Source organism: Anastrepha obliqua, chromosome 1, assembly GCF_027943255.1.
Source record: "Anastrepha obliqua isolate idAnaObli1 chromosome 1, idAnaObli1_1.0, whole genome shotgun sequence".
Lineage (NCBI taxonomy): Eukaryota > Metazoa > Arthropoda > Insecta > Diptera > Tephritidae > Anastrepha > Anastrepha obliqua.
The window spans coordinates 55,312,050-55,340,048 of record NC_072892.1 but is presented as its reverse complement, the minus strand read 5'-3'; the positions used below and the strand labels follow the sequence as shown (position 1 = coordinate 55,340,048).

The 27,999-nt window shown below is 35.1% G+C and overlaps 2 protein-coding genes across 2 annotated transcripts in view; one reads left to right on the top strand and one right to left on the bottom strand.

The window, feature by feature from the left end:
* Positions 1-26,915, bottom strand: part of LOC129236062 (esterase B1) — a 71,801-nt gene extending 44,886 nt beyond the window's left edge. The window contains exons 1-2 of the mRNA XM_054870250.1: positions 26,578-26,915; positions 7,058-7,316 (exon numbers count right to left, since the gene is read on the bottom strand). Of these exons, the coding sequence (XP_054726225.1) occupies positions 7,058-7,101 (44 nt within the window). The 5' untranslated portion in view covers positions 7,102-7,316; positions 26,578-26,915. The remainder of the gene's footprint in view (positions 1-7,057; positions 7,317-26,577) is intronic.
* Positions 13,839-19,052, top strand: LOC129252906 (uncharacterized). Its single transcript, XM_054891064.1, has one exon. The coding sequence runs from the start codon at positions 13,839-13,841 to the stop codon at positions 19,050-19,052; it is 5,214 nt and encodes a 1,737-aa protein (XP_054747039.1).
* Positions 26,916-27,999: the final 1,084 nt, after the last annotated feature.

Here is a 27,999-nt window from a genome sequence, read left to right as displayed (position 1 = left end):
TAAGCCGTAACGGTGTATTGCGGAACTACATATCGCTCGCTTGCCGCAAGAGTGTCACCATACAAAAAAAGAAAAGCACAATTTTTTTAGATAGCTATGCAAAAGCTATCTCCAGCTCTTTTTTATGGTTGCGCTGTGTTCCCACGGCACGTAATTCGGTCTCTAAATAATTCGCTAAGTAAATGGCAGTCACCGCAGACGAGTGGATTGGTGCATGACTACCATTGAGAAGTGCGCAGGTTCGAGAATTTTCGTGCACGAAATACCAAATGATAGGAAAAATTGTTTCTAATAGAGGTCATCTCCCGGCAGGCAACGGTAAACCTACGAGTGTATTTCTGCCCTGAAAAAGCTCCTCATAAAAAATATCCGCCGTTCGGAATCGGCTTGAAACTGTAGGTCTCTCCATGTGTGGAACAACAAACACGCAAAAAAGGGTGTAAGTTCCAATTGTTTGTATACCCTAATATCAAAAAGTACCGGAAATGTTTAATTTAAACGAACCGTCCACGTGGGACCGGTCCATATTTTTTCCTTATCTTGGTAGGACTGTAAGACACACATCTTTTCACTTTTTAACGCCATCGAATCATTAGTATCTGCCTGGCCGGCCGGAAATGTGGGCAAACAATTTTTGGATTTTGCATGATGATAACGCGCCATAGCACCGAGCCCAAATTGTGCTGGATTATTTGACCGAACACCTAGTAAATACCATCGTGTAAGCACCGTATTCACCTGATATGGCCCCGTGCGACTTCTTTTTGTTTCCTAAGTTGAAGTTACCACTTCGAGGAAGGAGATTTCAGTCGATAGAGGAGATCGAAGAGAATGGGACGAAAGAGCTGAAGGCCATCCTTTCGTCGGCTCACCAATGCTGCATGTAGGACTGGGTTAAACGTTGGCACATGAGTGTTGCTTCAGACGGGTCATATTTTGAAGGAAATAAAATAAATTTGCCTGAAATTTAACTCTGTTTTGTTTTATTTAAACATTCCCCATACTTTCTGATCATAGGGTACATATAAATATGTAATTCGCGCATTACCTTGTTTCCAAGACACAGTCGTAATTCACTTTGGCAGCTCTCCTTCTCAATCTTCACATTTTGTTACTATTATTTGCGTGATGGAGAATAAAAAAAACCGACTTTATTTTATAGCAAAGATCCTATTAACCGGTTAATTTTTTGCACGATTTATTATCTTATAAATAATTTCTTGGTTTAAATAAAACACTTCTGATAACTGTTATACACTTTTTCCTATTTGATAATTATAATTAGTATAGATCGCCTGAGTCACCTCAAACGATGTCCGTTTTCCAGGCACTTTTGCACTCCTTATAATTTATAATTTGGGTACGATTTGATATTTTAACTAAAAAATCACTCTTCCAATAATTTTATGTCTCATTGATAACTAACGCATGTTCAACAACTCAGTGAGGTAGCGGAATCAAACGATACCGGAAAAATATATACAAAAACACTTTCTTGTTAACTGAGAGACGCATTGGTTTTATTTTTGTATTTGGTTTTTGCCAACTTTGGTGGATTGAAAAAGTTCACCGTTAAGAAGTACTGATAACTATGTAAGTTAATAAAATAATTTTGAAGGGTTCTCTAAATTGAATAAGATGCGATAGTTTTAGTTAAAGAAGTGCAAATGACTTGAAGATTTTAGTATGTCAGAACATTTTCTTGACATGATTTTTGAAAAATGCCAGCTCTGACTACAATTAAGAAAGAGTTTGAAGCATATCGTATATCCGTAATTGCATCCTGAGTTCTTGTGTGGCGAAGATTTAAATTAATGCCTTTATAGCACCACGAATGGAAACGAAAAGGAAAGTTTTAAGGAAAAGTTGCATAATTTATTAAATTATCTGCTTAAACTCCCTTAAATCGAAAAACTTATAATTTTTCGACAAGCTGATAAAAGGAGTTGAAATATTTTCTAATTCAAGCTGGATATTACTACCTTTTTCAATTCAGCCGAGAAGTGGTGAGGCCGAGAAACGTCAGCAGGTTTTATATGTAACAAGTTCAGGTAGAGGATAGAAAATTTCATTTGAAATGCTTTGCTGCTTTTACATACACATTTTAAATGCAATAATAATACCAATTTCCGTTTTTTTAAGATGATTTCAGTTATATGTTGACATTTTTTTTTTTTTGTAATATAATTATAGTTTTATCCGTTTGCTTATGTTTGCTTTATGGAACAGCATAAATATGTTTCAAGGTATTGCTAATTTTTAATGAATGCTATTTTATATGAATTATTACTAAGCCTTCCTTATAAACATTTCAAATACATAGGAATGAAACTAAGAGGTACTTCTGAAAGTAATAATTCATATAAAAAAGCATTATGAGAATTTTTTAAGTGCACTTTCAAAAACGACCTACTTCATGAATTGCCTGTACTAACAAATATGTGAACAAAAAAAATTTTAAATGACTTTAACTCAAGTCCTGTTTGATTGTTCTCAGTTATTGAATTTACACTCCTATTAAGGGGTTAGGGTTAGTCAGAATTTCAAAAAAATTGATTTTTTCTGCATTTTCTAATATAAAAATATATTGCTTTTGAAAAAATTAAAAAGCCCATGCCTGATCAAAAGATTTTTTTTTTTTTAATTTCGATTTTTTTACACAATTAATTGTCGGTTTTTTTCTCGAAAATTTGAAAAATATTTCCTAAGCCCACCATATTGTTAATTTAAAAAAAGAGCTTCGATCAGGCACAAGATTATCTATTAATAAAACTAATTTCTCTTGATGCTTTCCATTTCAATTCAACCGGGCTATTCGGGTCATGTTCTTCGATTTCGATGTAACTCAAATATGTTGCTCTCTGGTCAAAATAATGAGACACGTATTTTTTTGTTCGCCCGAAAAAATTTTTTTTCAAGAGTTATCGGCAATTTTGTTTTTCGGCTCAAACTCGATTTTTTTTAATTATATAAGAAAAAAATTTTTTTAAATGCCCATAACTTAGTCAAAAATGAACCGATTTTAATAATTCTGGGTTCAAAATGATCTTAATTACTTACATAAGCGACTTCATGTAGAAACAATTGCAAAAAAGTAGTTGAAAATTTTTTATTTAGCAAAAAAGGAAAAAAATTGAAATTTTTTCAATATTTCAAAAAATGTATTTTTTTTTTCTAACTTTTTCCAAATCAAGAGGACACCTCAAACTTCAATTAAGCTGAATGCCCAGTAGCTAAAATGAGTTGTTTTGGAGTAATGAATTTTTGAGTAAAAAACCTGTTTCGCACTTTTTGTTTTCTGCAAAATAAAAAAATTTCAACTACTTTTTTGCAACTGTTTCTACATGAAATCGCTCGTGTAAGTAATGGCGATCATTTTGAACCCAAAATTTTTAAAATCGGTTCATTTTTGACTAAGTTATGAGCATTTAAAAAAAAATGTTTCTTATATTATTAAAAAAAAATCGATTTTGAGTCGAAAAACAAAATTGTCGATAAAGCTTGAAAAAAAATTTTTTCGGGCGAACAAAAAAATACGTGTCCCATTATTTTGACCAGAGAGCAACATATTTGAGTTACATCGAAATCGAAGAACATGTCCCGAATAGCCTTTTTGAATTGAAATGGAAAGAATCTATATAAGAAAATTTTTTTTAATTACTCATAACTTAGTCAAAAATAAGCCGATTTGAATGATTCTGGGTTCAAAATAATCGCCATTACTTACACGAGCGATTTCATGCAGAAACAGTTGCAAAAAAGTAGTTGAAATTTTTTTACTTTGCAGAAAACAAAAAGCGCGAAACAGGTTTTTTACTCAAAAATTCATTACTCCAAAACAACTCATTTTAGCTACTGGGCATTCAGCTTAATTGAAGTTTGAGGTGTCCTCTTGATTTGGAAAAAGTTGTAAAAAAAAAAAAATACATTTTTTGAAATATTGAATTTCGAAAAAATTTCAATTTTTTTCCTTTTTTGCTAAATAAAAAATTTTCAACTACTTTTTTGCAATTGTTTCTACATGAAGTCGCTTATGTAAGTAATTAAGATCATTTTGAACCCAGAATTATTAAAATCGGTTCATTTTTGACTAAGTTATGGGCATTTAAAAAAATTTTTTTCTTATATAATTAAAAAAAATCGAGTTTGAGCCGAAAAACAAAATTGCCGATAACTCTTGAAAAAAAATTTTTTCGGGCGAACAAAAAAATACGTGTCTCATTATTTTGACCAGAGAGCAACATATTTGAGTTACATCGAAATCGAAGAACATGACCCGAATAGCCCGGTTGAATTGAAATGGAAAGCATCTCTTGTCCTATTGATTTTAGATAAATCTCCAAGGACTTGTGATGATCACCGCAAGGGGCTTATGGAGAAACGGGTTCCTCACAAACAGCGATAAATTTTACAATTATTAATTTTTGAAAGTTTGCTAAAGGCAAGTCGACACATGATGTATTAATGCTATGATTTTATTTTTGTAAGATAAGGCAATGGACTAGCAAAAAAAATTTATCGAAATCATCATATTTTCGGGCCTCTGACTACCCCTAACCGCTTAAAAATAATAATTTTAAGGTGAATCCCGTGACGAATCCCAAAATCTCGGAACTACTTTAAAAATATTCCGAAATCCTGTGATCCAAATTTCCCGCTAAAAGTGAATAAGGGTTAGAAATAAGTGGACACAGTCTCTTGGGAAATATAAGCATTTGTTTTTGCGATTGAAGTGAGAATATATTATTTTTATGTCATCGGTACATAAACAAGCATCGAACAGTCAAAACTAAATTTATCTTGAAATTGGAGACGTGGAGCCAAGAAGCACCGGGAGATTTCGTAACTCCTAAAACACTCAGCCTAAGAAGCCCAAAATTTATCTTTACTTTATAATATTTCAATTAGCAAAATTGAATTTATGGAGGTGGACGTTTACTCCCTGCCAAGATGCACTAAGAGCCCTTGCTAATCCCCGCGGCTATTCGAAATTAGTCGGTAGATGTGAAACAGAACTGGACAGTGTTGCAAAACACAACAAAGTTTTTTTTATTTGCGTGCCTGGACACTGCTGCATTACAGGGAACGAGCTGACTGATAAGCTGGCTAATGAAGACTTTGTAAGCACACCACTGGGTCCTTCCTAGGAGTAAATTCGGCATCGGTTCAACTATGGATTGACGACTTCATGAGGTCTACCCATAGAAGACGTTGGTCTGAGTTGGGCTCCTGCAGAGTAGCTAAGTGCTTTGTGAATGAACCAAATTGGAAATTAGCGATCTTTCTCCGAGAATTTGGTAGAAAGGAGCTGAGAGTACTGGTAGATGTATGCCTATCCGATCGTGAGAATGAGGACATCGCAAAGTATTTCTCTGTAGGTGTCTGGCGTTTTTTAGAACGCGGCTTAGGCTATTGGGGTGCGATGTTCTGAGCATGGATAAAGCTCATACTCTTCCACTTCCAGATCTCTCAAGATTCATCAATGAATCAAAAAGATTCGCGGAAGAGTGACCTTGAACGCAACTTTTGAGTCTTATTATCCATACAATATCTATCCTGTCTCTCTATTCCTTCCAGTGTAATATATTCGGGTGCAGTAGAATGATCTTCCTGACTGAGTGCTGGACTTGGTCACCTCTCTCTTTGCCACCTATCGGTTTTCTTCACCTACTTTCACCTTATAATGGTATCACAAATGATGAACTCAAATTCGTCGTCCAAGTGGGCACACTTTTAGGGCAACCATTATAACCTAACCAAACCAACACCCTACAAATCGAATCTAATCTATAAATTCAACAAGGAGCACTTAAAAGTTGAATATTAAAATACTTATACATAAAATTGGTATTGGATACCTCTAAAACATTAACTTATTGCATTTTTGGTGTTTCTTTGGGCTACGAAAACTAGGTTCACAGTTTGTTCCTACCAGGAATGCATTTATATATAGTGACCTCTTCTAATTGTAAAATATTTTTCCTGTTATGATTTCCTAAAATTGACTCCTATTTTATATGGCAACACTATGCCTGCAAAATATAAAAAGCTTCTTACAGCTTACAAGCTTATTTATTTAGATGCTCCCCTTCTACTTTGTGGCGCCGTCAGCACTGGTACTACGCGCGTGTTTGCTAGTGGTTAAAGCCAAATTTTGTATTAAATTTGAATTGCGATAATTAATAAAGTAAATAATATTTAAAGCAGCTGGTTACCTAGTTTTTGATATTGATAAATACTCTAACCGCCACGTATGTATATTTTGCCATGACAATGATTGACACTTGCGGCCAATATTTTGACTAAAAATCGGTTCCTCCGACGGGTGATCGATTTTTTTTTTGGTTTATTTTGTTTTTTTTTTTTAACTAACAGATTTTGAATTTTTTGTTAAAACTATTCATGCTCGTATCGTTAGTAATCACAAATAGAGTAATTTAAGAGTACAATTTTAATAAAAAATAAATTTTTTTAAAAGCCGCAATTTTGTTTTAGGCCAGCACTTTGCTTTGTCCTTTGATTACGCCCTGGGTGCTTCATCAATGAACACTTTTTTTTTAATTTTATTTTAACTGAACCAGTTTTGAAGCAAATTAATCTGAATAAAGGCAAGTTTACAATAAAATATCCATCATTTGGTAGGTCAATAAATTAATTTTAGTCATTCCAGGATAAGTTCTTCAAAACTCATTTTTTGGCTTGCTGAATACATTTGGTCCCTAAGTATAATAAGAATATTTGTTTTCATTACTTTACTTTGCGCTATTATATTACTATAATTCGAGGTACGCGCATAAAGTGTGAGCATTTTAAAAGACAATCAAGTGGAGTTTCAACCAAATAAGTTTTTTTTCTGTTTTTCCGGAAACTTTTATCGCTAACCACGTACAAAATGTAGAGAGTCTGCGCATCGAGCGATTGCCTATACAAGTTTACACCCATCTCTTAAGCATAAAATTGAACTTACATAATTATAGTAATTAAATAATAAATTCTTATAAACTTTTCTATTACAACAAAAATTTTTAATTTCGAATGAATTCAATAGTTTACTTACTTGAAGCCCAGCTTGATTTGATCGATTGTCTGCATAGCTGCCATGTTGATATTTTTTCCAAGGAATTATTTTTGCGTTATTTATTTAAATAAATATTTGTTCATATAAACACTTATAACTGCTACAGTTGGTTACTTCTCCAGGAATATTTATTTAATTCAATCACATTAAAAATAGAATTGTTAATTGAGGTACATTTGTATGCATGAATGTGTGTTAGGTATCACTCGGCGAAGAATTAAATCAGTCGGTGCGCGCACTGAAAATTGAAGACACACATAAATTATAATGAAAAGAAATTGATATTTCAGCAAGTGGCTTAAATGCATATATGTACATACTTATTTAGATAAAAAAAGAAGAAGCGCGTGTGTTTGTAGGCGCACACACTCATATCCATATACGCGTGCAAGCAATTTATTGATAATAACCTCTTTAAGTTTCTGTTGTTGTAGCAGCCAACTACAATGACAAACTTTAATTCTGGGAATGTGTTTGAGTGCGACATGTGCTTTTAGGAGCTGCTGCAGAGCCCGTCCTTTGTGCTTTTCACAGATTTTAGGGTTGTTACTGCAGTCCTTACTAAATGCTTCTGGATGACTGTGTGTATTGTGAGTGTGTTGGTGCAAATTTTGAATACTTTCGATGTGATAAGTAGGCTTTCAAAGTCTTCGAACATTGATAATTTGATATACATTTCTACATTAGGGTGCATTATTATTTAGTTTATTTCAAGTCTAAAATATATTTATTTTTTTTGCAGACCACTTAAATCGAATATGAGCTTGAATTACTACAGATAATTAGTAATTATTATAGCGGCAGCCTAGTCACCTACACTGTCAGAAATCAAATAGATTAACGAAACCAACGCAAGAGAAGTCTTGACGAGGACCTATGCTCCCGAGAGGTGTGAACAAGGAACAAAAATTATTAAATAAATTGAAAAAGAATTTAAAAATCTATTATATTTTAAGACTTTTGTTAGAATATTTCGGAAAAATATTAGGATCTACCTGAGCTGAACCGATTTGAAGTTACCCCCAAACATCCAGTTTTTTATACTCATAAATAAGAGGATTATTTTTAAATGTATTTTCCAAAAAATCACTCCGGATGATGAATGATTTAAGCTTAAACGGTCTGCATAAAAATGTATAAAAATTTGCCTAACAGTATCAAAATATTAATGTCGAAAAAATATTTAAGTAAAGACTTAATTGTTGATTAATTCTAAAATAATTTTAAGGTGTAAGAAAATATCTTTGCAGTAATGCTTTAGTAGTCTAAATTTGTTAAGATTTGATTGAGTTATTTAAATTTTTTTTAAACCTATCTTCCAAAAAAGTCGAAAAATATCATCAATAATCTCACTATTTACATAACATTTTTAAGTATTTGCAGGCAATCAAATTTTTAAATATTTGTATTCAAACCCTACAAGCTTAAATTTTTTATCAGCTTAGATTAATCTTTGGACAATAAAAGTAAGACTAATTTTACGCAAACCTTTTAAGTTTAAACTGTCTATCATCTCAAATTATTCTTTGAAAAAAAATTTAAAAACTCATTTTATTTAGAAAAAACTTGATTTGTGCATTTACTTTAAAATTTGGCCAGATTACATAAATCTTAATATTTTACCAAAATAGTTTGGCCTAAGACTTGTCGACAATAACTTTGAATGAAATAAATTTTATAACGCCGCACAGTGGGGATTTTGCGGAAAAAAGTCAAATTTCCAACATACCACCTACGCAATGTTTAATGGTATTTCTAAATTCCAGAATAGAACCAACAATAAAATCAAAAAGAATTACTAAATTCCGACTTACAGTTTTTTTTTTATAGATATGTGAAAAGTATAATTGTTTTATAGTATTGAACTGACTAAGAAAAAACCTCAAAGCCCAAGGTGGTTTTTTTTCCTTTTGCTTGAGCCGACTTCGAATTTTTTATTTTTCATTTAGGGTACGATATTTTTATATATTTTAGCCGGAAGAACAAAGGCTGTGAAGCATTTGATTATCTATTTATAATTAATTTTACAAAAACAAAAAAAAAAAAAATCATATTCCTTCATATTCTTGGATCTGCAAGTTGAGCTACATTTACCTACGGTCAGAAACTAGTATCAACGTGTTCCTTAATAGCGTCTCTTTCAGTTTTAATCAATTGCAGGTGCCACCAGGCGCCACTGCCTTTTTTTTGGCAATGATAACACAGGGCAACAAAAAAAAAAAAAAATCTGCGGCAATAATTTTGTTAATGGTTTTCATTAGCACTATGAATAAAATTGAAGAAGTTCAATCCAGGCCCGTAAATGAAGAAGCACTGAAATTCGGCATGTCACCTCTCCATGCCCGTATCAAGCTGATGGAGTGTCTTCTGCATGTAGCCTATAATATGGAATTTAAACGAGGACGAGTCGACTCACATACTCGCCCAATAAAAAAAGCCAGAAAACAATTGATAAAACGAGAGCTAAAAGATAAAATTGGGATACAGGTTGATACTGTCAAGCAAGGATCCGGCACAACAAATTCCGGAAACACGTCACGAAGATTCTTTGCCAATCCAACCTTAGTTTCTGAAATAACAGGTTTGGACGAAGATTTAATTAAAAGATTTGCTGTTATTCTTGAAGCCATAACCATACGTGAGCCAGTGAACCCAACAAAATTTGGAGATTTTTGTATGGAGACAGCAAAAAAGTTTGTTACTTTGTATGAATGGTACAATATGCCAACTACTCTCCATAAAATTCTCATACACGGTAAGGATATAATGGAAAATTGTATTTTCCCTGTGGGTATATTGTCTGAAGAGGCTCAGGAATGTCGAAACAAAGACTACAAAAAGTATAGACCAGAAACTCCAGAAAATGCAGCAGAATTGCCACGAATCAAGACATCATGCACCGAATGATGGTGACATCAGACCCGTTGATATCACATTTGACACCTTCTTTCAATAGGAAAAAGCACAGTGATTTAAGCAAGGAAGTAATTGCGCTTTTACAAGAATAAAATTTGCAAAAAAATATGTTTTATATGAATATGTAATGTGTATAATTTGTGTATGTATGACATCATTAAAAATAAATATTTGTTCATTATTTATTCACTTGTCGGCAGGCCATATAAAAATTTTCATATTTTTACAAATAACGCAGTAGTATACATATATTTCTATATGGAAAAAACATTGATTTTCAACATTTTTTTAAAACAGTTTTTAAACATTGTTTTAAATCATGTTCTTTCCATATATTTTTAAAAATAAAATCTATGAACTTTAAAAAACATTATTTTTTTAAATTTTTAAAAAAATTTTTTTTCAAAAATAGTTTTAAAAAATAATGTTTTTAAACATGTTCTTTTCATACACAAATATATACAACTTCGTTAGTAGTAAAAATGTAAATATTTTTTGGTATGTATACTTTTTTCCGCATCTCAGTACAAAAATCCCCAGTGTGCGCCGTTGAAAAATTAGCAATCTTTTTTCTTGAGACACCCCAATGTACATTTGTAGCATATCAGTGATTAATAACTTTTTTTTTTTGAGTTTATATGCCTAGCAATTTGCATTACATTCAATTTAAATAATTAGTTTTGAACAAATATTTTCTTTTTGTTATTAGAAATGTTTAGAGGAATTTATTTGTAATTAAGTGATTAAAACGATAAGTCTGTTTAATTTTTGAAAGTCATTCCAGCCGTTCACTCATGCCTATGTGATTGAGATCATTTTTGTAGTCATACCGAATGTCTTAACCGAATGAGCTACACCCATTCGCACCAAGACTCGGCAGCTCGGTTTGAAGGTAGAATAAATAAGTCTAAAGGAATGTGTAGCTCAATTACGTAAATTTTATCAAAATATTTAAATATTTTATTTGTTATTTAAATATTTTGTAGTAAATATTTGATAGTAAATACTCCACGAAATAATTGATTGAAAATATCAGGTTTTGATTTATTTATATTAGATGCATGTGTATATTGAGTTTCTTTAGAATATTACTTGAGGGGTGCCTAAAGACTACACATTTCAGGTGTATATCTGCATATTAGGATGGTACAAACAAATTCTTGGTTTTACACTCTAGATTTATTCTATAGCCATTTTTAGCACCCAATTTTATTTTTTTATTTATTTGTTCAAGATTTATTTACTCTGCCGCCAACGCTTTGAAAATTACCATTGAATTACCATGGGAGAAAAATACTTTTTCATAAAATTGTTATAAAATATTTACAAACCGATATTATATAATTTAAGCTTTTAATTTGCCTTCGCAGATGCCCAAAAAATTAAGCTTTCTGTTTTATTAAAAAAAAGAAACTTACTTAAACCATGTTTTATAAGGTTTCAATGTCTTTTAAGTTTTTATATTATTTTTAATTTTAGGGGATTTCAGGGCGCCTATAAAAAAGTATTAGAAAAAGTGTAATTTAATATTCGTACTTTTGAAGCTTCTTTATTTTCTTTTAAAAGTGAAACTGATTTTCAAAAGTTGGAAGTGATTTTGTTAAGTTGAAGTATGCAGAAAATAACGTTTATAACTTCCAATTCGATTATCGTTTATTTCTTATCAACGAAATCATTAATATTATCCTTTTTTACACTACCATTTTCTTTAGCAGAAAAATTCGTTTGGCAGCACTGTCTCTTTCCTAATTAAGCAGTCTTTTCTGGTATAAGCAATTAAACTGCAAAAAACAATAAAATGTAATATTAAAATCCTAAAAAATATTCCTATCAAAGTAACCAATTTATTTATTTATAATTGGCGCGTACACTCCCCTTTTTGGGTGTTTGGCAGAGCTCCTCCTCGTATTTGTGGTGTGCGCCTCGATGTTGTTCCACAAATGGAGGGACCTACAGTTTCAAGCCGACTCCGAACGGCAGATATTTTTGTGAGGAGCTTTTTCATGGCAGAAATACGCCAACCCATTCGGCTACGGCGGCCGCCCAAAGTAACCAATAGCCAGTCGAATTTTCCAAATGGATAACTTCAAATGTAGGTTACAGTGTCTGGACAAAAAAGATGACAAAAATCTTTGATTGTTAATATTAGCAGCAAAAAAATTGTTAATCAAAATCTTTGGTATATACATAAATGTCGGGCTGAAAATCTACCGAAATAGCGTATTTACAACAAAAACGAAACTCAAAGATTTTTGGATGGTCCACTTCAGGAATTTTCCCACATAAGAGATTTCATGCCAAGTGATCCAATTATTTAGGGCATTCTCGTAAAATCTAATCAATCTTAAAACTGTTTGTTTTCAGGCTGCAGTATACGAAAAACAAAGATAATTGAAAAATTAAAAAAAATAATTGAAAAACAAAAATTAAAATTTTGAAAAAAAATTTAATAATTTTGAAACAAATTGAAAAACTTTGAAAATAAATGAAAATTAAAAAAAAAAATGTAATAATATTCAAGGAAATTGAAAAATTTTGAAAAAAAAATTTAAATTAAAAAAGAATGAAAAGTTTCAAAAAAAATGTAATAATTTTGATAAAAATTGAAAAATTGTGAAAAAAAAATTTTTTTTAAAATTTAATAATTTTGAAGGAATTAAAAAAAAACTTATTAACATTGAAGGAAGTTTAAAAATTTTGAAAAAATTGTGAAAAAAAAAAATTTTGAAAAAATGTATTAATTTTGAAAAAAATTTAATAATTTGGAAGGTAATTCAAAAATTTTGAAAAAAAGTTGGAATGTTTTGGGAAATTTCAATAAAGTTTTTAAATTGAGATATCTGTAGTTCTTTTTACAATTTAAAATTTTTAAAGCATGCGAATTTTACAACCAAAAAATTCAAAAATTTTGAAAAAATTGATGTTTTGAAAAATTTGAATAGAGTTTTTAAATTGTGATATCAGCTGTTCGTTTTACCAATTTTTTATTTTTTTTTTTGTGATAAAATATTGTTGAGTTCAATTTAATATTAGTTAAAATACTGTAATGTTTTTCAACTTTTGTTAAATTGTTATAATTTTCTGTGAATTAAGTAGGTTTTGTTTGTAAAGAAATGTGTATAAATACGGAACATTTTGTAAAATAAAGAGAGAAAAATTGTAATTTTGAATCAGAAGCAACATATTTTAAATTGGGAATTTTTGCCGCAATATCATCGCTACAATAACCAACAGGAATTTGTGTTCATCATTTTTGGTCCTTCGAGCCGGATATTTCATCGCTTCTATCAACTTGGTCCTACCGCAACATTAAGAATTAAGGATTCTCCCTGCAACGAATTTATAGCCGCCTTCAAGATTCTTCCTGCAACATTATTGGTTCTTCCTGCAACATTATTGGTCCTTCCTGCAACATTATCGATTTCTTCCTGCAACGTTATTGGTCCTTCCCGCATCGATTTCTTCCTGCAACGTTATTGGTCCTTCCCGCATCGATTTCTTCCTGCAACGTTACTGGTCCTTCCCGCATCAATTTCTTCCTGCAACATTATTGGTTCTTCCCGCAACAGATTTGTAGCCGCACACAGGATTCTCCCCGCAACATTTTTGAACAGGATTCTCCCCGCAACATTTTTGGTCCTTCGAGCCGGATATAGTCACACCGCTTGCCTTTTGCATATACGCATTCGCTTGTGTACATACATACGCATAGCAAAAGGCGCAACGAACTATTAAGAAAATTATTTTTGTGCATTAAATCGTGTGTACGTTTGTGCAGCCGTGCCTGCATTTAACATCGCGAAAATTCTAAAAACCCGTCGATTGCTTTTCTGTTACATTAAAAATGTCGAATGCTACTAAAACGCGCGATTCCGCTCTCAATGCCATTAAACGGTATATGGCAAAAAGTATTGATGAGGCATTCACTATGGATGCAGAGAATATTGCAAGCTACCTTCAGTTATTGAGTGAACAGTGGGTTCGTTTTAACGTTGCTCAAGACGCTGTAGAAATTACTTGTGGTGCCGATGTTATTGAAATTGAAGAAAATGTGCGTATCCAAGCCGAGACTTGGTACTCTACAGCTTCAGCTAACTTTAGCCGCGTGAAAAATTGTCGTACTAAATCGCAAGATAGCTCCACAAAGGCATCTGTGTCCACGGTTATACGTTTACCGAAAATGGAGTTGCCCACATTCTCCGGTGACTCTACAGAATGGATTGGTTTTTTCGACGCGTTTTCTTCGTTAGTTGATAGTAACTCTACTTTATCAGATGGACAAAAGTTGCACTATCTCCGAAGCTGCTTGAAAGGTGACGCGTTGAAAATTATCAGTGGTTTTAAAATATGTGACGCAAATTACGTTGAAGCTTGGGGTCTATTAACATCGCGGTATAAGGTTATTCGTGTAATTGTGGAATCTCATCTTCGCGCGTTGGCTGAAATTAAAAGGGCTACGCATGACAATGCTGACGCAATCAAAGGTGTAATTGATTCGTTCCAACAGCATATTCGCGAGCTTAAAGCGTTGGGTCGTCCGATTGATTTTTGGGATGATTGGTTGGTACATGAGGTCGTCAGTAAGTTGGCATTCGAAACGCGTAAGCAGTGGGAGTTATCGCTCGTTAGTGATGATCCTCCATCTTTTGAGCAACTAATAACATTTTTAGAGATAAGATGCCGATCGTTATCTATGTTTACGTCGTCAACAACATCAGTACCAATTAAGGTTAAAACTGCATCAGCAAGCAAGTCGGCAAATGTGTTCCACGCGATATCAAAACAAAGTAACGTGTGTGCATATTGTAGTGGACCTCATAAAATTTACAGTTGTGAAAAATTTCGTGAATTGGACTTGTCTACAAAATCACAGTTCGTGAAGCAAGGTCACATATGCTTCAACTGCTTAAGTTCAGGTCACTATAAAGACCGTTGTAACAGTGCTTCCACTTGCCGCATGTGTAAACAACGTCATCACACTCTGCTGCACGGTGCCTTGCAGTCAACGACCGTTACCGCAGTGAACAATTACATCGGCAACGCGACGCATTCGTTATGCGCTGCTGACGCCACATCAAAGGTAAGCGCAAAAACTGGTGAACTTCCAGCAAACGTCGACGTTCCACGCATTTCTTCATGCTTGAACTCGAGCTCCAATCCACCCATAGCTGCAGAAAGAGTTGTGCTGTTATCCACCGCATTAGTGAAGGTACGCGACTGTTCTGGTAATTGGCAGCCCGCACGTGCACTTTTCGATTCTGGATCACATGCTTCCTTTGTAACCGAAGCGTGTGTGCAACGCTTAGGCCTGCCGCGATCAACATCTGAAGTTAACATTACTGGAATTGGGTCAGCGCAAGGAGGACGAGCTAGAGGTGAAGTATCACTTTCTCTTTCTTCTTTCTCTACAAATCAATGCTTCACTGTCAAAACGTTAATTCTGTCTAAAATTACAAGCGACTTGCCAACACAGACTATAGCTACGTCATCGTGGCCACATATCCGAGGTTTGTTTTTAGCCGATCCCCATTTTATGAAGCCTGGACGGGTGGATATATTGATTGGAATGGACGTTATGGATCAACTGATCTGTACAGAACTTCGTAAGGGTCCATCTGGAGCTCCTATGGCTCAACTGACGGTCTTTGGGTGGACTCTGTTTGGAAGTGTGAATGGATCTGAGCCTGATATGCCACGCTTACAGTCGTTACATTGCGATGTTCATTTGGATCGAGCATTGAACAAGTTATGGGAGTTAGAGGAAGCTCCGCAAAAAACGTATCTTACGCATGAGGAGCGTTACTGTGAAGACCATTTTGAAACAACGCATCGAAGGGAACCTAACGGACGGTTTGTCATCGAATTGCCGCTGAAGCCCGATGTAGCTCTGGGAGAGTCGCGAAACTTTGCTATCCGGAATTTGTTACGACTTGAAAGAAGACTCGCTTGTGACTCCGATCTTCGTTTACGCTACAATGAATTCATGAATGAACTCATTGACATGAAACATATGCAGGTCACGTCAGAGGCTATGAATCCAACGTATTATATGCCTCATCATCCTGTTTTAAAGGAAAATAGTACCACGACCAAATTGAGGGTTGTATTTAACGCGTCCGCAAAATCGACTTCCGGGAATTCGCTGAATGACGCATTATTTATAGGACCTCAATTGCAGGAAGATTTATACTCCATCTTACTTCGCTTTAGAACACACCGCTATGCTGTAACAGCAGATGTCGCCAAAATGTATCGTCAAATCTGCGTATCCTTAAAACACGCCGATTTACAACGCATCGTATGGCGTAGCCACCCATCCCTGCCTATCCAAGATTTTCGCATGGTTCGCGTGACGTACGGAGTGGCAGCTGCGTCTCATCTAGCTGTCCGATCACTTCAACAGACGGCAAGAGATTCGTCGAATGGTTGTGCTAGGGCTGTTGGTGTTATTCTCAAGGATTTTTACATGGATGATCTACTTACTGGTGCATCTAGTAAAGAAGAACTTCAATTGTTGCAGCAAAATATTTCCGAAATATTGAGGGAAGGGGGGTTTGAACTTCGTAAGTGGGCATCGAACTGCGCTGAACTAAGCGCAAGCATTTCTAATGCATCTACGAACATATCACATTATATTGTCGACGATAAGGATGTTCACGCTTTAGGTCTTATCTGGAACACAGAAGGAGACTATCTCACGTTTGCTATTAACTTGAGGGAACCGCCAGTTAAGTTGACCAAGCGCATGTTTCTATCAGATGCAAGTACGCTCTTCGATCCTCTGGGCTTGCTTGCTCCCGCTACTATAAATTCAAAAATTTGGTTTCAAGACATATGGCGCACTAAGGTAGGTTGGGATGATATCATTCCTGAGTCTATCGCAACGAAGTGGTTGGAGCATCGCATAGAGCTCAAGCAATTGGCACATTTGAAGGTGAACCGTTGGTTTGGTACTGAAGTAGCTGGGTCATTTACGCAATTGCACGTATTCGCAGACGCGTCCGAGCGCGCTTACGCCGCCGTCTTGTATGCACGAACAACACAAAGCGACGGTAGCATTACTGTGTCATTAATTTCGTCGAAAACCAAGGTAGCTCCGCTTAAGCCGACAACGCTGCCACGTCTTGAATTATGCGCCGCTCATCTTGCTGCTAAACTAGTGCGAAGCGTGCTGCACTGCTGGTCTGAACTCCGTTATCCGCTTTTCGCTTGGACTGATTCTACTATAACATTGGCATGGTTACAAGCTCACCCCAGCAGATGGGTGACATTTATAGCCAACCGCGTAGCTGATATTCAAGAAGTTTTGCCTCCCGAATGTTGGAACCACGTTCGTTCTGAACAGAATCCTGCAGATTGTGCTTCAAGAGGTATAACTCCCTCCGAATTATTACGTCATCAATTGTGGTGGGCTGGTCCTATTTTCCTGAAAAGCACTGAACAATTATGGAAGCAGAAAAAATCTAAAGAGCACACTACAGAGCTGGGCGTACGAAATAGTATTCGTGCCCATGTGACTAATTCTACAGATTATTGGTCCGTGATGACAAAATACTCATCGTATTCTAAGCTGCGTCGAGTTATTTCCTACGTTTTACGCTTTTTGACTAACATTCGGGCTAACAGACGGCTTAATGTTATAAAGCGTTTTGGTACACCGAGTTGCCAAGAGTTATTTGAAGCTGAACTTCGCCTAATAAGGTATACGCAACAGTTTTATTTTTCTAATGAAATTTCTTCTTGCAGCGCTAAAAGACCAATCCCACTTCGCAGTAGTCTTTTGCGTCTGCAGCCCTTTCTGGATGGGACTTGTGTTCTACGTGTTGGAGGAAGAATAAAAAATAATGAAATCACTCCAGATGTTAGGCATCCCATTATTTTGCCTAAGAATTGTCCGCTTGCTAAGTTAATAATCTGCGAAATACACAAGGTCACTTTGCACGCTGGGCCCCGCATTATGCAAACTGTCTTGCAACGTCGTTATTGGGTTATCGGCGCTCGTAGCTTGATCCGTAATATATACCATAAGTGCGTGAAATGCACTTATTTGAATCGCAATCTTACCACACAAGTCATGGGTGATCTACCTGTCATTCGCACAACCTACGCCCGTTGTTTTACTCACACTGCTGTTGACTTCGCTGGACCTTACCTCTACAAATTCACCCAAGGAAGAGGAGCTAAGGCTACCAAAGGCTACATTTGTTCGTTCATTTGTATGTGCACTGGTGCGATGCATCTCGAATTTGTTGGTGACCTGTCAACACCAGCTTTCCTAAATGCATTTAAAAGGTTCACAAATCGTCGAGGATTTTGTAAGGTCATGGCATCAGATAACGGTACAAATTTCGTTGGAGCCGAGAAGGAGTTGCGCATTGCATTTCAACAGTGCATGGCTGATATTAAACTTCGCTCTTTCTTTGCGGACTCGAATATCGAATGGCGATTTAATCCACCGGCTGCACCCCATATGGGAGGTTACTGGGAGACCGGAGTCAAACGTGTTAAGTATCATTTAAAACGCGTATTAGGAGAAGTTCCACTATCATACGAGGAGTTCAACACACTTTTGACTGAAATAGAAGCTTGCGTAAACTCTCGCCCACTCTGTGACAACTCTGAAGCTGCTGGTGACTTAGAAGTTCTAACTCCCGGACATTTCATAGTCGGTGAACCGCTTAAGTCAATACCGGAACCTGAGGGTCAAGGGTTTCGTGGAAATCTTCGACAGCGATGGCAAGCAATTTCTGCCATGAGACAACATTTCTGGCGTCGTTGGAGAGACGAGTACCTCGTGAGCTTACAACGTGGCACTAAATGGTTTCGTTCTTCACGCAACATTGAAGAAGGGGATGTGGTTGCTGTATTCAACGAGCCTAATCCTCCGACGAAGTGGACGATTGCACGAGTGATCAAATGCCATCATGGTACCGATGGACGCGTAAGAGTAGTTACGTTGAAAACACCGCATGGCGAATTGGTTCGCCCTATAGTCAAACTTTGCCTTTTGCCAACGAAAGGAGATTTATTTCATGAAGAAACTAATAACTTATCGTAAATGTTTTTCAAGGCTTTTCATTTTCTTTTTAATATTTTGTTTTGAACTTATTCAGATAGTTCAAGGGCGGCGGTATGTTGAGTTCAATTTAATATTAGTTAAAATACTGTAATGTTTTTCAACTTTTGTTAAATTGTTATAATTTTCTGTGAATTAAGTAGGTTTTGTTTGTAAAGAAATGTGTATAAATACGGAACATTTTGTAAAATAAAGAGAGAAAAATTGTAATTTTGAATCAGAAGCAACATATTTTAAATTGGGAATTTTTGCCGCAATATCATCGCTACAATAACCAACAGGAATTTGTGTTCATCATTTTTGGTCCTTCGAGCCGGATATTTCATCGCTTCTATCAACTTGGTCCTACCGCAACATTAAGAATTAAGGATTCTCCCTGCAACGAATTTATAGCCGCCTTCAAGATTCTTCCTGCAACATTATTGGTTCTTCCTGCAACATTATTGGTCCTTCCTGCAACATTATCGATTTCTTCCTGCAACGTTATTGGTCCTTCCCGCATCGATTTCTTCCTGCAACGTTATTGGTCCTTCCCGCATCGATTTCTTCCTGCAACGTTACTGGTCCTTCCCGCATCAATTTCTTCCTGCAACATTATTGGTTCTTCCCGCAACAGATTTGTAGCCGCACACAGGATTCTCCCCGCAACATTTTTGAACAGGATTCTCCCCGCAACAAATATATTTGTAGAAAAAATGGTTCAAGTAAAAGATTGAACTGAAAAATTAGGTATACTCGTATAGAAACTTTACTATGTGTCCAGTAATAGAAACCATGTGAATGAAATTTTGTTTCATGTCTAATGATGATGAGAACAACCCATTCCAAGGGGCGATTCTATGTCAAAAGATCTAAGAATGTTGGACATTGTCGTAATTTTTTTCTGAAACTTGGTTTATGGAAGCCTTGAAGTAAACTTTAGTATGAAGTAAACTCAACAAACTTTTGAAAAAAAAATTTAACAATTCTGAGATTTACTCAATGTAGAAAATGTTAGTGTGCAGATTTTGAAAGTAAAATATCTTCGGTTCTTTCTAGCACTTAATTTTTTTTTTTAATTTCAGAATAAAATATTCGTATAATTAATGGAATATTGATATCATTAAATTAATACAATAAATTAAAAAATAATTTTTTGTTGAGGTTTATATATTTTGCAGCCTCAGATTTTTTCAAATTTTTTTCATTAACAACTGAGATTGTGCTCAGCAATCCTTGAAAGTTCCATTGTGGGACTGCGATAACTCTTAGAGTTATATATAGAAATATCCAAGTACAGAAAACCAGTCAATAATCAGTGCAAATACTATTCTAGCGGAGCGCTAGCTTACGTAATCATTGCGCTCATTTGCGAATCGATCGAAGCATTGCAACGTACATTATTAAGCAGAAGGTACTTTTTGATGATTCACTGGAATATAATTAAAAAAATTATGTGAATCCCATGATAAAATTTGGAGGAATTACAGAGAGTTGTCTCAGCTATTGATAAAAAAAAACTTTTTGTGTCAGCCAAGCAGAATTAAAAAAATTTATGTTTAATAATAAAAACCAAAAAAACCAAATGACCGACCAGAATTAAAAAATTAAATATATATATATATATGGGGCATTCTTTCTCAACGGGAGACCCCTTATCTGTCCAAAAATGTTTTTGACCTAGAGAGTTCTAATAGGGCTTAAAATTTAGCTCTTTTTATATACTTTTCAATACAGAGTGGCCAAAAACGAAATTCAAGATGGCTCATTTAATATGGCTAAAAATGTAATCAAAATTCATTAAATTCATTCTAATAACCTATACCAAAAAAATTCATTTCAACGGAAAGAGTTGTACGAGGTCTCAAAATTTAGCTAATAAAGTTTACTTTAAAATACAAATTGAAAAATTTTAAAATCCAAGATGGCGGCCACAACATGGCGGCTAATTTTTTAAAACTACTCAAATCCACTTAAAATGTATAATATTACTCGGGGGTTTTTTGGGTCGCTGATTACAAATCTGGTGTTAGATTTCCAAATTTCAAAATGGCGGATCCAATATGGCGGACGGATTTTTGAAAAAACTCATGAATTCGCATGAAACTCGTTACTCAGGGGTTTAAGTGGATTAGAGTAGTTTTAAAAAATTAGCCGCCATGTTGTAGCCGCCATCTTGGATTTTAAAATTTTTCATTTTGTATTTTAAAGTAAACTTTATTAGCTAAATTTTGAGACCTCGTACAACTCTTTCCGTTGAAATGAATTTTTTTGGTATAGGTTATTAAAATGAATTTAATGAATTTTGATTACATTTTTAGCCATATTAAATGAGCCATCTTGAATTTCGTTTTTGGCCACTCTGTATTGAAAAGTATATAAAAAGAGCTAAATTTTAAGCCCTATTAGAACTCTCTAGGTCAAAAACATTTTTGGACAGATAGGGGTCTCCCGTTGAGAAAGAATGCCCCATATATATATATACATTTTGATTTTTTTATTACTATTATTATTGTATTATAACTTTTTTTAAGTAATACATTTTTTTTTTTTAATTCTGGTTGGTCATTTTGAAAGACAACATTTTTGTATATTTTTTTTTATAAATAACTGAGACAAATCTCTATAATTCCTCAAAGTTTTATAATGGGATTCACATAATTTTTTGAATTATATTCCAGTGAATCAGTGGAAAGTACCTTCTGCTTATTAATGTAGTAGAGAGTAGTAGTTTGGACAGTGAGCTCTGTACAATATTATAAAAATGGGACTACTATATCGTCCCCTTAATATTAAAATAGCCTATAAATTTTTTGATGTTTTGAGAAAATGAATTTCAAACTTTTTGTCGAAAGTAGCTCTCACTCAAATCTCGTTATGTCTGTAAATGTTTATTATTTTTTGACTGACGTTTTGACCCACTTTGTGGAACTAGAATTTGACAAAATTTTGACCACATATAAAATCGACGATGGAGAATCCAAAAATTCAATAAAAAAATAATAGCCTATGAGCACATAGGCTATTGTTATACTAAGGGGAGTCTACGCACAAGCATATGCGGACGACGTTGCTTGTTTGGTAACAGGCTCTTCGCTTATGAACATCTGCAGGAAAGTGCAGAAAACTCTGGATCGGATTGACACTTGGTGCTGTGCGAACGGGCTGTCGGCTAATCCCGCCAAGACTGGTATTGTCCTCTTTACCAGAAGGAGGAAGCTTGACGGAATCGTTCTGCCAAAGCTAAAAGGAGTCACAATCCAGCTATCCAAGGAAATTAAATATCTAGGAGTAATCCTCGATAGTAAGCTCCTATGGAAATCACACGTTGAGACAAAGGCATCCAAAGCGCTGACAGCTTTCTGGCAGTGCAAAGGTGTCTTTGGGAAAACGTGGGGTCTCTCTCCTAGCAAGTTCCTATGGATCTACACAGCTATGATAAGACCCATTATCACCTATGCATCAGTGGTCTGGATGAGTAGACTATCCCTAGTGGGAGTCAGGAGGATCTTATCGAGACTCCAACGCACTGTGGCCATCTGTTGCACCGGAGCTTTTCCGACTACTTCAGGCCCGGCACTAGATGCTCTGATTGGCTTACCACCACTTGATGCTTTCATCCGAGGAGAGGCCCTGAAGGCCATCTGCAGACTGAAACATAGTGGGAACTGGTACGGCCCTTGTCCGGCATTGGAACACAGAGAAGGTATGGACATCGATCCAACGATTCTCTCCATGCCCCTTGACTCAATGCCATCAAGAGTCGTACTTGAAAAGAGATACAGTGTAGTGTTACCAGAGGCTCAGTTGTGGGGAGACTCAGAAAATGAGCCCGGCAAACACTGTTTTCGCATTTTTACGGATGGCTCCAGGACCGAGCATGGCTCCGGCTCTGGGGTCTACGTGGAATCCAGCGGGACAAAACTGCACTTTGCTCTTGGAATGCATGCATCTGTGTTTCAAGCGGAGGTGTATGCAGTTCAAGAAGCGATGAACTTTGTTGTGGAAAAACGATGGAGAGGCAGATCTATATGTGTCTGCAGCGACAGCCAAGCTGCGCTTATGGCCTTAGACAGCCCTCAAACCACATCAGGGGTAGTGAAGTCCTGTAAATCCAGGCTGAACTATGTCGGCAGACATAATAGCCTGATGCTAACATGGGTCCCGGGACACGTGGGTATCGCGGGTAACGAGACCTCTGACTCCTTAGCTAAGATGGGCTCTGAAGCCAACTTCTTTGGCCCAGAGCCCGCTTTGCCACTCCCCTCTGCGGCCATCACGGCCACGGTTAGCAAATGGGTAACTACTACCCACAAGCGAGCTTGGCAGGCTGAGAGAGGCTGCAGATGGACAAAACTGATGTTACCTGTCATGTCCGATCGACTGTCGCAAACCCTTCTGTCATTAGGCAGAGGGGAGTGCAGACGGCTGGTTGGACTAATGACGGGCCACTTTCTGTGGGCAAAGCACATGGAAAGGTTAGGCATCTCAGACAGTGTACTCTGCCCAGCTTATGAAGAGGAGGATGAGACGGCGGATCACTTCCTGTGTGTCTGCCCCGCCTTCGCCCGAATCAGGTTTGAGGTCTTTGGCACTGATGTGTTAAGAAGCGACCATCTTGGCTCCTTGGCACCACAAGACCTACTCAGATTTCTTCGGAGATCGGAAAATTAAAAGGGAATCCAAGTGTAGTACAATGGACTCAATTAATGTCTGAGTGCTGCACTTGCTAGTTGTCCCGACAAAAAAAAAAAAAAAAAAAAAATACTAAGGGGACGATATATCTTCTTTTAATAATAAATAATAAAACAAACAAAAAAAATTGTTAAAGCATTTGTTTCTTAAAAAATTATAAAAAAGAATTAAGCTGTGAAATAGAACAAAAATTTTCAACATTTCATAAATTTTAGAACTATTAAGGGGCAACACCACTGTGGGTGCGTGAAAATTAAGTGATTTTAATGCATTTTTTTTAATAGTAGGGATGCTTATTTGAGGATTGGACAAACTACAATTTATTTAACATATATTCAACTATACTGATACAAATTTTTATTAAAAAATATTAAAAATTACAATTGTTATTAATGTTAATGAAATGTCTTCATAAAAAACTGATGCACCCTGGTGGGCACGATACAGCGGTGAAAAATCATCTGCAAGCAAAAAACCCAAAAATTCTTAATCTACTAATCTATAGGCGTACTTGGCGGTTTTTTCTCATTTCTTTTTTTTGAGAAAATGGTGCAGGTTTGAAAACTTAGTTTGTATTTTTTCCCCTTTTTTTGTTTTCGAAAGGCTTGAAAAAAATATTAATTTTTGGAATTAAAAAAACGGCTATGTACGGCTGTAGGCAATACATGTGCAAAAATTAAAAAAAAAATAAAATCGGTTCATAAGTCTTCGAGAAATCGAGGTCAGCGTGTTGAGAAAAGTCGTTTTGAGAAAAAGACGTTTAAAGTTTTCATTGACCGTTGTAAGTCACTACCTGCATTTATTCTATTGGGAATAACTTCGTCAATTTTCAAGATTTTAAGTTAAATTTTTTTTTACATATTTTTGAATATATCTACTTTAATCAAATGCAATTTTTTCTTTTAAATCACCCTTAAGATTTTTTAACGCATTTTTCAGAAAAAATTATTAAAATGGTAAAAATACTGGGACCACTTGACATGGAATCGCTAATGCCGGAAAATTTCTGAAGTGGTCTATCCAAATGGACATAAAAATCTTTTGAAGTATGTATTATAGAATAGTAATAGCATTTCTGTTTTCTTCAAATATATTTTTAGCAAGAGACTAGTACGGAATACAGTTTTGGCTTATACACAAAATAAAATCTGCTTGGGATGATTCTTCTTAAGACAGAATGTGAATTGGTATGCAAAATAAACATGTTGGAATTAGGGAATTGGGAATTGGATGACTGTGCCATTGTGTCCACAGAGTGTTAGGAAAATAGCTCCTTCAAATATCTATTAACAAAAGTTTAAAAGTTGTTTTCGCTCTGTGATAAATGTAAGAAGTAGTGGAAATATAAAGCTATTTATGTGTTTTACTTATATTTTATAGTTTTTTTCACTGCTTAATGATTTTAAACGAGCAGTGCTTGCTTGTTTTGGGCATACTCTAACGCACCAACCCGAGTACTGCTCGCAGGTTGCGACATGCTGGTATTACATACGACACATGAACGAATCGCTGCTGGTCATTTCTTAGTTTCATTCTTAAACAGTATAAACTTTTTAAATACAAATTGCAAAATTATGTTTTTGGTTACATTTTTGCGAAAAAGCATCGGAGTGTTAAGTCGTTAACTAACCAACAAATGCTTCATCATTCGGTATTTTAAATAGTGGTTAAATTGCAAGGGTCGATGTTGAATGTGAACCACACCTAAACGTCAACGACACCGTTGGACTTCTTTCTTTGGGATTACTTGAAAGAAAAGGTGTACGTCGATAAGCCAGCAACAATTCAAGAGCTAAAGGATGAGATAATTCGGCACATTAACGTCATAGAACCTCAACTATGCCTCAGCGTCAACGAAAATTTGGACCATCGGATGGAGGTGTGCTGCCAAGGCCGCGGCGACCATTTGGTCGATATTTTGTTCCATACGTAATTAATCTACACCAATATTATTATAGTAAATATAAATAGTAATAATTTCTTAAAAAATTGTATTTTATTTAAAATCAGCACCGGCCCTTGAAACTTAACCACCCTTTAGATAAGGAACTATTTGCATTTCGTGGCCTTTGGAGGTGTGCCGCCGGAGCCGTGGAGGCCATTTGGCCAATATTTTATTTCATACGTAATTGAGCCGTACCAGTATTATCATAATAAAGAGAAATGACAATTGTTTCGTAAAAAAATTGTATTTTATTTAAAATCAACATCGACCCTTGGAATCACCTTTTATATAGTTTTTATTAATTATTAAAAATTGTTTGTCAAATAAGGTGGCTGTTGAAGATGGGTTGCCGGCTGAAGTAGTTGGATTAGAAATCCTTTGCTGACCTAAAACCTTCTAAATTATGCACAAAGTAGTCGAAACAACAACAGTGGTCCCTATGCAGGCAATGACACACCTCCGAGTGCATTTCTGCCGTGCAAAAGCTTTTCATGCAGCAACTCATGGACATTTACATAATTTTTAGTGCTTATATATATTTATAGTATGTATAGTAATATATAGAAATATGTGCGTAGATATGTGCACTTAAATCTCTAGTTGGCTTGGCATTCTACACATACACCATCACAAGTTCATTATTCAACGAAAGCTTTCTGCTCATGTATCCTTGCAAGGATAGAAAGCTCAAGCGCGTTTATCAATTTTATCAATAACAATAAATGCATTTGAAAACAAATTCTTAGAGAGAGAAAAAAACCTTCTTTGCTTGCTTGCTAAATTTATGAAAATTATTATAATTTAATTATATTATAAATTATAAATTCGTTTCCATAGAATCACATCCACTTTTAAATATTCCTAGCTCAATATGTGAGTATGGTTCACCTTTTATTTTGCTCTTTAGTATTTTGCAAATATTTTCACTAATTTATCACTTCCTTTTGTACGCAATTTAGTTCAATTTATTTTTATTAAACTTTTCAATTCAATTCGGTTTTTAAAGTAATTCCAGTTATGTGCAGCTATTTGGAGCTTTTTCATCACCGTAGTACAATTGTTGGATTTTGTAAAATTCTTTTCTTTTCTATATGGTGTGTTGCATTAAGTATTTGTAATAGCTAAACAGATGGTTGATTAGTTGATTGGTCTGTTTGTTGAAGCGACACCGCCACCACTCGAGAGCGCACCGTAAATTGTAACACAGAAGATCAACCGCCTAATGCGATGGCAACTCATCAACTGGTTGTGTGTCCGTATAATTCTACAGCTGCCTTCTGCCACAGCATGTTCTGATTTGGGCATGTGTTTGTGTGAGTGTGTGTGTGTGTGTGTGTGTGTGTGTGTTGGCTATGTTTTTGTCGCTCAAAAAGTTCTTATTACTCAACGCTTTTTCGCTTGCCGCAAAATATCCACACTAGTTATATATTATAAGTAACTTTCCCCTTTCGCTCTCGCTCTCTTCATTATCTAACTGGAATAATTATTATAGCTATGTAAGTTATATATTTAATTGTTGTAATTGTTGTAATAGTAAATGGGGAACTCTTTCTCTCTTCATTTTAAGTATAAATCTAACTGTTAAAATAAATTGAATAAGTATAGTTTTTAATGTTAAAAGTAGTCTTCAAAGTCACCTTGAAGAGTAAAGAACAAATTATTTTGAAGTGTAATCAAACTTGTTCCATTTTAATAAAAATAAAACTAATAAAAATAAAACTTTAACAAATTTATTTTATTTTCAAAAATAAATTTAACTGGCGACGAGGATGGGATATGTTAGTTAAAACATATCCAGTGATAATCGGCAAAAGAAAAGTTTAAAATTTTCAAGAAACCGATGTGAACCGCAAATAATTCAAGTGGACATTACTAAAGTGTGGGTGGCATTAGTTGCAGATTTTTGTAAATATAAAAACAAATGGAAAAGTGCATTTTCTCACCAAAATATCAAATTATTAGTTGAGTGCAAAACGGCAAATTTGTGCATAATTTGTGAGCAATTTTACTGCCCAAATTGATATGACTACCGTACATACATATATTTAAAGCGGACAAAATCTTTGACAAACAAGAAAAAAGATTTGCTTCGTAAAAAAACAAAAAACAGGAAAAGAAATTACTAGAAGTTAAAAGTTAACGGAAAAAGAGAAGAAAGTGTACGGTGTGCATTCCAGTGCTAACGGCGTGAAAGACGAAAGAGAAAGCAAGCCAGCTACCATTAGAGAAAGGAGCAGAGCAGCGTGTGCTTAGAATTACAACAACACCCACAATGGCTTTGACGTTAGCTGAGAGCTTGCGTGAAGCGAG